This window comes from Prionailurus viverrinus, chromosome E2, assembly GCF_022837055.1.
Source record: "Prionailurus viverrinus isolate Anna chromosome E2, UM_Priviv_1.0, whole genome shotgun sequence".
Taxonomy (NCBI): domain Eukaryota; kingdom Metazoa; phylum Chordata; class Mammalia; order Carnivora; family Felidae; genus Prionailurus; species Prionailurus viverrinus.
Window position 1 is genome coordinate 56002914 of NC_062575.1, and position 11434 is coordinate 56014347.

Genomic DNA, 11434 nt, shown 5'->3' on the forward strand with positions numbered 1-11434 from the left:
AAAAATAATAATGGAAAAGGAAAGGGAGGATTTGGGGAAATGGTGAAAAGGGACCTTGTTTATTCTATAGACTTATTTAACTTTTACACCACACGTATTGATATATATAAATCAATTAAATCAGAGTGGCAGAAGACAATTTGTGTTAAAAAAGAATATTATCCCAAATGGCTAAAAAGTATTACCAGATCCGTTCACACATATCAGCCAAGTTTTTTTTTAAGTCTTGTTTAGTTTTAAGCCTAATTACTTCCCTTGCAATTTATAAGATATACAAAAATTTACAATGCTGGCATTTCTTGATGGATTCTACACCTACAAACAAGAATTTTATGGTATACGATTTTCTTTCATGATCTTATGAAACCTGAAACTCAGGACATACATGTGCTACAAAAATCCTCTGGACACAAAATACATACATCTTGGACCTTTCTTAAATTACTGCTTTGACTATTCCATATATTCAAACATGAAACAAAACTGTCTTTTAGCATACTGCAGTTATTTGCTCTTCTTGACTACTTCATGTTGTATTTTTTATAAATAAATGGTAATGTGACAGGAACAGAATTTCTGTTATAAAGTTTATATGTAAGCAACTGGCCCAGCGTCATTACATTACACTAACTCTCCTTAATAAGTATTATCTGATGCACAGTAAGTTTTGGACTTCATGCCAGAGGCATCTCTTATCACAAGTCTTCAGTCAGCTATCTTCTTTGGTGTGAAAGCTCATTTGTTTGGAAGGTGTTCCAGGATTCCCAACATTTACGAGTTTTTTTCTTCCCCCTCAGTGAAAACTATTATATGATGACCCCTCAAACACGTCTGTTGCGGCCAGGTTTTATTTCTGTGTGACGTATAATGGGATTTCTCTTCTCGAGAAAAGATGTTGACTTTTCACCTCATTTGTAGGCCTTTCCCTAATGAAATTAGGCTACACTGGTGGTAGATGGTTTTCCTATATTCACTGCATTTAAAAGGTCCCTCCTGGATAAGTTTTCTGGAACTGACAAAGACCAGAATTATCCTAACGTTCCCTGCATTCAGAGGGTGTCCTTTGTGTGGATTCTTTTGTATTCCGTGAGATCTGGCCCTTCACTAAAGTCTTCCCAGCGCTGTGTTCCCGAGATTTCTTTCCTGTGTGAATTTCCTCGTGTGAAGTGAGAAAGAACTTGACAGAGAATGTTTTCCCACACTCATTACAGTGATAAGGTTTCTGTCCCACGTGACTTCTCTGATGAACACTGAGGTATGATTTCTCAAAAAAGGCTTTCCCACATTGAGTGCACTGATATGGTTTCTCTCCTGTGTGGCGTCTCTGATGTCTGATGAGCTGTGACTTCTGGTTGAAGATCTGACCACATGGAACACACCCATAGGGTTTCTCTCCAGTATGGCACCGTTGATGGATAATAAGATGGCTTTTTTGGCGGAAAGCTTTTCCACATTCATTGCATCCATGGGGTTTCTCTCCTGTGTGAATCAACTGATGTCTACTGAGCATTGCCATACTACTAAAGGCTTTCTGGCATTCGACACATACAAAGGGTTTCTCTCCTGTATGCGTTCTGTGATGGACAATGAGCATTGCCTTTCGTATGAAAGCTTTTCCACACTCACCGCATTCATAGGGTTTCTCTCCCGTATGAGTTCGCTGATGGACAATGAGATGTGACTTGTCTATGAAGGCTTTTCCACACTCACTGCATTCATAAGGCTTCTCTCCTGTATGAATTCTCTGATGTGTTATGAGGGATGACTTTTTATTAAAGGCTTTCCCACATTCCTTGCACTCATAAGGTTTTTCTCCTGTGTGAGTTCTTCGATGAACGATAAGCTGGGAGTTGTCTATAAATGCTTTTCCACATTCACTGCATTCATAAGGCTTCTCTCCCGTATGGATTCTCTGATGTGTTATGAAGTGTGACTTTTTACTGAAGGCTTTCCCACATTCCTTACACTCATAAGGTTTTCTTCCTGTATGATTTCTCTGATGTACAATGAGCTGTGATGTGTGTACGAAAGCTTTTCCACACTCATTGCATTCATAAGGCTTCTCTCCTATATGAATTCTCTGATGTGTCAGGAGATGTGAGTTTTTACTGAAGGCTTTCCCACATTCCTTGCACTCGTATGATTGTTCTCGTGTGTGAGTTCGCTGGTGAACAACAAGCTGAGACTTACTGCAGAAGGTCTTTTCACATTCTTTACATGCATAGGGTCTGTCTCCTGTATGAGTTCTTTGATGGATAAGTAGGTTTGACTTCTGCATGAAACCTTTCCCACAGTCACTACACTCAAAAGGTTTCTCTCCTGTGTGTGTGCGGTAATGCAACCTGAGCTTTGTCTTCTCTCTGTAGGCTTTGCCACACTCTTTGCATTCATAGGGTTTCTCTCCTGTGTGAGTCCTGTGGTGTAAAATGAGATGATACTTTGTTCTGAAAGACTTTGGACACTCAAAACATCCATACGGTTTCTCTCCTGTATGAGTTCTCTGGTGCAGAGTAAGATGACATTTTGTACTGAAAGCTTTCTGACATTCAGGGCATCTGTACGGCTTCTCTCCTGTATGAGTTCTCTGGTGTATTATGAGCTTTGACTTATACCTGAAGGATTTGGGACATTCACTGCATTCATAAGGTTTTCCTTCTGTGTGAATTCTGTGATGTCTTTTGAGATTTTTCACCGTGCTGAAAGTCTTCACACAGAAATTATGTTCACTGTACTGGGCTGAGGTATGGCAGGTTTCATGTAGAGTATGGAAAAATGATTTCCCATGGCCACTTAATTCATTGGAATTCATTTCTGCAGAATTTTTATTCTGAAGTTTTGAATCTGAATATTGTTTCAAACGTATTCCTCTTGAGAAACACTGAAGGGGTCTTTCTACAAATGGAACAAAGTTTTGCTCAGAAAAATTTTTTCCCAATGCATTATTTTCATTATTGCTTAACAGATTCATCATTCTCAATATTTTCCTGATACTAATCCTAAACCTGCCACATTACTTCAGGGGAAAAAAAAAATCCTATCATTATGAAATGGAGGGGGGATGGAATCTCAAGTCCCTATCTAAAGAGAATGGAGAAAGTGACACAGCAGGTGCACGGAAGTCAGAGGCATCCAATAAAAGAAATAGATAATAAGTAATGAACTGAAGGACATGGGTGTCATCAAATTTTGGAGGGAATCTATGAAATCTCTAGAAGCGTAACAGAAGGGCTATGTGGGGGTGCCTGGGTGGCTCAGTTGGTTGAGTGTCCACAACTTCAGCTCAGGTCATGATCTTATGGTTTGAGGGTTCAAGCCCCATGTTGGGCTTTGCACTGACAGCGCGAGCCTGCTTGGGATTCTCTGTCTCCCCTTCCCTTTCCCCTCCCCTGCTCACGCTCCCTCTTTCTCGAAAACAAACATTAAAAAAAAAAAAAGCATACCTCTTTAAAAAAAAAAAGAAAGAAAAAGAAGGAGAGCTAAGTGAATATGGGTAAGACATGGGGAAAGTGGGTTGTGTCTAACAAGCTGCAAAAGAACAACTGAGCCAAAAAAGAAAGACCGAATGAAACAGACCAAGATCTGACCCAGGGCAGATAAAAGGAGGTACGTCTTCTCTGAGGTGGCTAGCAAATGAGTCATACACGGTAAGAGAAGGAAGCACCATGCACACTGGTGACCTCTGTTCACTCAGAGTCACCTCTAAAGGTTCAAAGACAATGAGAAAGAAAACCCAAAATAACAAGGGTCCCAAAGCACCAAGATCAACTGTCACTTGGCTTCCGCTAACTCCCACTGCGCTGGTATACTCACCTGGACTACATGAACTTGGGAATTCTCTCTCTACCAGTCCTTGCGCTCCTTTCTCCACAGGAACCGTTGCTTCTGGCCAGGGAGCGTGATAACCTGTCAAGGGGTCATCACAGAGAACTGAGCAGTATTAGGGCCTATTGAAGGAAAGTTCTGTTTTAGGGAACAGACAGTAAATCTCAGCAGAACAGAAACTCTTTATTCCAAAAATGAAAATAAGTACCGTCACTGGTCATAAGGAAAATAGGTTCTATCACCTTTCCAAGTCCAAAATCACTAAGGATATCAGAGTACCCATAAATTGTAGAAATGGGGGGGGGGGGAAAGGGGGCAATTAATGGGCTCATGCTGAGATATTTAGGAAAGCTGTCTTTACCCAATGACATTAGGTTGCTGTAATTTTCCAACATCACATCCCGGTAGAGGTTCTTCTGAACAGTATCTAGTAGCTCCCATTCTTCGCAGGTGAAATCCACAGCCACATCACTGAATGACACTAAGCCCTGTAATAACATAACCCTTTTTGATCTGGAGTTAATATAATGGAAAAAATGTAGGCGACAGATATTATTCTGATTATTTTTGCTATAGACATTTATAAACAAGTATTTCTCTATGCCTAGTTTTGATTTATGCTTTGTGGGCTAATAACTTCATTTAAGCTATCCTTTCTGCATTCTTCATTCACTTCACTCATTCATTCACCCATGCAAAATGTTGCTAAAACTTTGCCTAAAAACCATCTGCAACCCACCTTAGGAGTGTTTAATGTTGAGGCGCCTGGGAGGCTCAGTTGGTTAAGTGTCCGACTCTTGAGCTCAGCTCGGGTCATGATCTCACGGTTTGTGAGATCAAGCCCCGAGTCGGCTCTGTGCTGACAGCGCGGAGCCTGGTTGGGATGGATGGATGGATTGATTGATTCATTCATTCATTCTCTCTCTCTCTCTCCCGCCCCCTGCTCCTCTCTGCCCCTCCCCATTCACACGTGCGCATACTCTTTTCTCTCAAGTTAACTTTTTAAAAATGAGTAATGTTACCTACTGTAATAGGAATACATATGCACTAAAAAAGGAAATAAAGCATAATCCAGCCTTCATGTAGCTTCTGATAGTGCAGAGTGGCAAGTACACTCCTTGACAGAGGTGACATATGGGAAGACATTATGGTTTAAGGGTTACGACAGAAGTATACTCAAGTCAAAACATGGGCACAAGTAGGTGGAGAAATAACAGTCCCGAAGAAGTGGTCAAGCTAGAGCTACATCCGGTATGTTCAGTGGTGTGTCCCACAGTAGGAGCTAGAAGAGGTGGGAGCCACGGGTCTTCCAAAGGGAGGACGAGTTCAAAGTGTAAAATCCTGGGGAGCCTGGGTGGCTCGGTCAGTGGAACAGCTGACTCTTGATTTCAGCTCAGGTCACAATCTCACGGTTCGTGGGTTCAAGCCCCAGGTTGGGCTTTGTGCGAACAGCGCTGAGCCTGCTTGGGATCCTCTCTCTCCCCCTCTCCTGCTTGTGCTCTTTCTTTTTCTCTCAAAATAAATAAAGTTAAAAAAAAAAAAGTGTTAAGTACCATACTGGCTTCAAGAAACTGCAAAAAGTTCAGCGAGACAAAAGAGGCCAAAGAGAACAGATGCCCTGGGCACAGGCAGCAACAGACCTTGGAGCAAGTGTTTATATTTCCTATAGACACTTGGTAGACACTATAGTGTTTTTCTTTTTTCTTTTTTTTTAAAGTTAGTTTATGTATGTAATCTCTACACCAAATGCAGGGCTTGAACTCATGCCCCAAGATCAAGAGTCACATGCTCTTCCAACCGAGCCAGCCAGGTGCGCCTGCAGTGTTTTTCATATACAAAAGTATGTTATGCTCAGAATTACCTTTTAGAAATTGACCGTGCTACATATTAACTCATGATACAAAAGCAAACAGAAAGCACTTACTATGTATTGCTCTAAACACTTCATATGTGTTAACACAATGATCTGCACAATGACCCTTAGGTGAGCATTACTCTTTGCAAATAAGAAGATATTTTTTTTAAGTTTTCTAGCTATGCCTTTTATATCTCCTACATTTCCTTAGGAAGATGACCATTCACTGGGTCCATACTCTGGAGAAGGACAGGAGAGGAAGACCCATCGATGTTTGAGGACACTTCTTCACACTTAATGCCTGGGAAATATTTACTCAAAAAGTTTATGTGCTTCCTCCTTATATACAAAGTAAATCCCTTTTTTAAAAAATGTTTATTAATTTTTGAGAGAAAGAGAGACAGAGCATGAGCAGGGGAGGGGCAGAGAGAGAGGAAGACACAGAATTGGAAGCAGGCTCCAAGCTCTGAGCTGTCAGCACAGAGCCTGATGCGGGGCTCGAACTCACAAGTGGTTAGATCATGACCTGAGTGCAAGTCAGACACTAACTAACTGAGCCACCCAGGTGCCCCTATACAAAGTAAATCTTATGTTTTTATTCTTTTGTGATGGTTTCCAGTATTACCACAGATATGTCTGCAACTCAGCTCTGGATCCCACTGCTTATGTGGCAATGTTCCAACTGTTAGCACCTTGCAACATGTGACATGCAGATTAGCTAGAACTCCCTTCCTCATTGGCTCCTCTGGATCATTTATTCCGTCTCTGGGTCTAAGCACATCTCTCCCAGCTGCAATGTATCTATATACATAGTTCACTTTGATTGTGTACGTGTTTTAAATTGTTAACTAGTTAATTAGTTGTCACACAATGTTACGTTAGTTTCAGTTGTATAATAGAGATTCAACAAACTATAGTCATGTCGTGTTCACTGCATGTGTAGCTGTCTAAATACAACACTATTACAATATCATTGATTACATTCCCTATGCTGTACATTAAAAAAAAATTTTTTTAATTGTTTTATTTTAGAGAGAAAGAGAGTGTGAGTAGGGAAGGGGCAGAGGGAGAGAGGGAATTTTAGGCTCTCAGCGTGAAGCCTCATATGGGACTCGATTCCAAGATCCTGGGATCATGACTTGAGTGAAATCAAGAGCCGGCCGCTCAACCGACTGGGCCACCCAGGTGCTACCCTATGCTGTAGCTTTTATGCTCATGATTTCTTCATTCCAAAATTGAAAGCCTGTATCTTCCACTTCCCTTCACCCATTTTGCCCAACTCCTCACTCCCTTACCAACTCTGGCAAGCATCAGATTGTATGCATTTTTATAAACCTCTAGAAATATGGGAAATAAACAGCTCACCTGGGACTTGGTCATTTTCAGCATTCAGGTGTCTCCGGTGTCAAGAGTATCCTCAGTAAGGATGAATTTCTAGACTCGAGATCTGCTTTTTTTCCTTTATAGGAAGTGCCTCATTCTGGGAAGGCAGCATCTATGGATTCAAAGAAAGATTTGTTTGGCATGGAAATAATAATAAAAGCAAGCTCCTGTGCAGGCAAGGAACTGTTCTTAAGCGTCTTCTTTTCTCACTTAACCCTCACAATCCTAGTGGCTAGACTATAATTATTCCATTTGAAAGAAAAGAAAGATCAAACACCTAACTAAAAGCCACACGGTAACTGGTGGACCAAGGATTAAGACGCAAACCCTCAGAAATGATGGAATCTGATTCCAGGGAAATTACCAGAATGATGAATTATCCTTTCAGCCTAATCAACTAAAAAAAATGGGGGAAATATCTAAAACAACTATTTTCAGACACAGAAGTCAGAGAAGAAGGGGAACATTTGTGTGCTGAGACTCACTGCCTGGAGACCTTCTAGGCCACAGTTGGGGAGAAGGAACCCAAAGAGTCTAGCAGGCTTGCTGAATTAATGATAAAAAAGTCAAAGTCTGAGGAAGCAAAGATGACAAGCACTTGCCAGGCAGTATACCAGAGAAGAGAGAGAGGGAAAACTCACTCTGCAGATGTGCAGAGGGTTCTTTTGAGTCTCTGGCTAAGGTCTAGTGGACTGTGAGGAAAGGAGAAGGTCCAACAATTCCTGGAGCTCACACCAGATCAGGAACAGCCAGTGTTCCCACCAGCCTGGGTGGAAAGACCTTCTAGTATGCCTGTTTTTCAAATGTGCAGAGGTCTCAGGAGAATATTACCTCAATAATGGGGACAAAATAAGACCAAAAAGACTTATGGCCCCACCTAAGAAAGCTTAAAAGAAAGCCTCCAAAGAATCAAAACTCTTTCAGAGTAACTTGGTTACATCCCAGAGCAAACCTCAAAAGTAGTGAAAGGAATAAAAGAAAATCCTGCAAACTGTGTGAAGCTGACGATATATGATATCCAATCAAAAATGACCAGAGATGCAGAGAAGCAAGGAAATATGACCCACGGCTAGGGGGGAAATCAAGCAAGAGAAAGAGACAAAAATGGCCAAAGGGAGAGACCTGGCACCCAGTACACTAAAAACGCTATCATAGGCACACCTGGGTGGCTCAGTAGGGTGAGCTCAGGTCATGATCTCGTGGTTTGTGGGTTCGAGCCCCATGTCGGGCTCTGTGCTGACAGCTTGTAGCCTGGAGCCTGCTTTGGATTCTTTGTCTCCCTCTATCTCTGTCCCTCCCCTGCTTGTGCTGTCTCTGTCTCTGTCTCTGTCTCTCTCTCAAAAATAAACATTAAAAAATTAAAAACAAATGCTATTATATATATATATACACTCCATATATTTGACACATTAGGGACAAGCATGAACATGATGAAAAACTTTAAAATGTTTAACAAATGTGACTGAAACACTAGGAGGACATTTACGTTTACCTCATACCAAAATTAACTGAGATTACAGTTGTAAGAATTGAAACTGTGATACTTCTAGAAGAAAGCACAGAAAAAAAATTTTAAGTTTATTTATTTGTTTTAGGAGACAGAAGAGAGAAGGGGAGGAAGCGGGGCAGAGAGAGAGAGAAAGAGAGAATCCCAAGCAGCCTCTGTGCTGTCAGTGCACATGAGATCATGACTTGAGCTGAAATCAAGAGTTGAATGCTTAACTGACTGAGCCATCCAGGAGCTCCAAGCACAGAAAAACTTGAAGTGATCTTGGATTAGGCAAAGATTTATTACAGGGCACAAAACGCACAATAAACAAAAAAAAAATTGATAAATTGGGCTTCCTCATTACTAAAAATTTTTGATATGCAAAAGATAGTTTTAAAATGAAGGATGAAGCCAGAGGAGGTTAGAGTAAAACATTAATGAAGTGCATACTTGATTGAAAGACTTCTATGTAAAAAATATGAAGAACTTTTCCAACTTCACAAAAGAGACAATCTAGTAAAAAAAGGAACAAAAGATTTAAACAAACACTTCCTCCCAAACATAGAGAGACAGCAATTAAGCACATGAAAAACTGTTTTAGGTTACACAACGAAAGCAAATTAAAACCAAAATAAAATATTGCTACAAACCTGTTAGAGTGGTCATTTATTTATGTGTTTACATATGTGTGTATATATGTATTTATTTATTTATAAGTAAGCTCTAGGCCCAATGTGGAGCTCCAACTCACGACCCTGAGATCAAGACTTGCCAGGTGCCCCAGAATGGCTATAATTTAAAAGACCGAGGGGCGGTCTCAAACACTTATCTCTTGTTGAGACTTTATCTTCACACAAAATCCCAGCTGGATCTCTTATGTACTCTGAGCAGTGCTGACTGTTAAATAATTAATTCTGGCTATGCAAAATTAATTTACCACAGAGTAATGTGGAGATGCCAGGACATCCTGGAAATACTTGGACACAGTTTATTACTCTCAATATCACACTGCTGAGAACTCTGAAAGAAAATACAACTCTGTGTCTTAGACTGTAGGAGAACTGAAGAAAACAGAACTGGATTTCAAAGACAATGGGAGAAAGAAATTTATAGGCCAATTGCATTTATTAGCTTCTCTATAAAAACCTGAAATAAGGGACTCCTGGCTGGCTCAGTGGGTAGAGCATGCAACTCTTTTGTTTTTAATGGTATTCTCTTTTTTTAATGTTTATTTATATCTGAGAGAGAGAGAAGAGTGAGTGCACATGAGAGGGGGAGGGGCAGAGAGAGAGAGGCAGACAGAGGATCCAAAGCTGAAAGCACAGAGCTTGATGCAGGGCTTGAACTCATCAACCACAAGATCATGACCTGAGCCAGAGTCAGACGTTTAACCGACTGAGCCACCCAGGCGCCCTGAGGATGCAACTCTTGATCTCAGGGTTGTGAGTGTGAGCCCCATGTTGGGTGCAGAGATTGCTTAGGAAAAAAATAATTTAAAAAAATCCTCGAAATAAAATGCTAGATAACTGTATCCACTGGTATGTAGGAGGTATATACTAGGAAAACTGAATACAGAAGAACTGTACTACGCACAGCTGACTTTATTCCAGTAATGCAAGGATAGTTTAATAAGAACCATTTAATTCTCTCAAAAGATGAAGAAAAGAGATGTCAGAAAACCCCAAGCCACTCAATTAAAAAAATATATATTACTAAACTAGAAATAGACAAGAAAGAGTATCTACAAAATAATCCACAGCACATTTCTTTAAACTCAGGGACATGGATAACCTCTCACTGAACCTTTAGTCAAAAATGTACCACAGATCAGAACCTGAGCAATAAAATGGGCAAAACCAATTGAAAGAAGACTGGAAAAAAACCAAAACTGTCATTATGCAACTGTTTTGAGATCAATATAAACATCAATTGGAATTTCACATTCAAACAACAATTAAGGTTTAAAAGGGGTTAAAACCAGTATTTACAATACCAGCAAAACCTATGAAGTACCTGGGGGGAACCTGTGCAGGGTAACAGATTATAGCAAAAGAATGCAAATCGTAAGCAGTCAAATGGAGAGAGGGACAAGAGGGTGAGGTTCGGGAGGATCCCAAACCAGAAGTTTCCATTGTCCTATCCTCTGGGAGTCGGGACACATTACTTATCCGTCCAGCATATCCACGAGTGCCAATATGTACGGTATTGCCACCACACAGGTGCATCTGAGTTTCAGTGTCTGTAGTTTTTATTAGAATTTCATTAATCAGTAAGCAGGACTGATTTTTTTTTTTTCAACGTTCATTTATTTTTGGGACAGAGAGAGACAGAGCATGAACAGGGGAGGGGCAGAGAGAGAGGGAGACACAGAATCGGAAACAGGCTCCAGGCTCTGAGCCATCAGCCCAGAGCCTGACGCGGGGCTCGAACTCCCGGACCGCGAGATTGTGACCTGGCTGAAGTCGGACGCTTAACCGACTGTGCCACCCAGGCGCCCCTAAGCAGGACTGATTTAATCACTGGCCATTTGACTCAGCCTCCAGCACCACTACCATCTTGGAGCTAAGGCTGGTCTCACCAGGCTCAAAGCCCCCACCCTCTAATCGCATGGTTGGTCTTTCTGGCATAAATAGAGCCATGCCAAGTCTCCTCATTGGCATAAACTATCCATAGACCCACCATGAATAATAACAGGGACACGCCTGTCACTTAAGACATTCCAACAGTTTAGAGGCTACCTCCCAGGAACTGGGGACAAAGCCCAGGCAAATGGTTTATCACAAAATAGCTAGCAAAAGACTAAGTTTCTAAGTATGTGACTATTCTCTAAAATGAGTAAAGACGAACTTGTAAGTTTTAAAATTGGCCAACGTAATATATAAAGA

General features: G+C 41.0%; 1 protein-coding gene across 1 annotated transcript; it reads right to left on the reverse strand.

Annotated features, from left to right (window-relative positions):
* Positions 1 to 1353: 1353 nt before the first annotated feature.
* LOC125153135 (zinc finger protein OZF-like) lies at positions 1354 to 6141 on the reverse strand. The gene is given in 6 exon segments (XM_047836047.1): positions 1354 to 1641; positions 1643 to 2892; positions 3811 to 3903; positions 4184 to 4310; positions 4562 to 4696; positions 4849 to 6141. Coding segments are annotated over 5 exon segments (1701 nt in total). The 5' UTR covers positions 4640 to 4696; positions 4849 to 6141; the 3' UTR covers positions 1354 to 1488.
* Positions 6142 to 11434: the final 5293 nt, after the last annotated feature.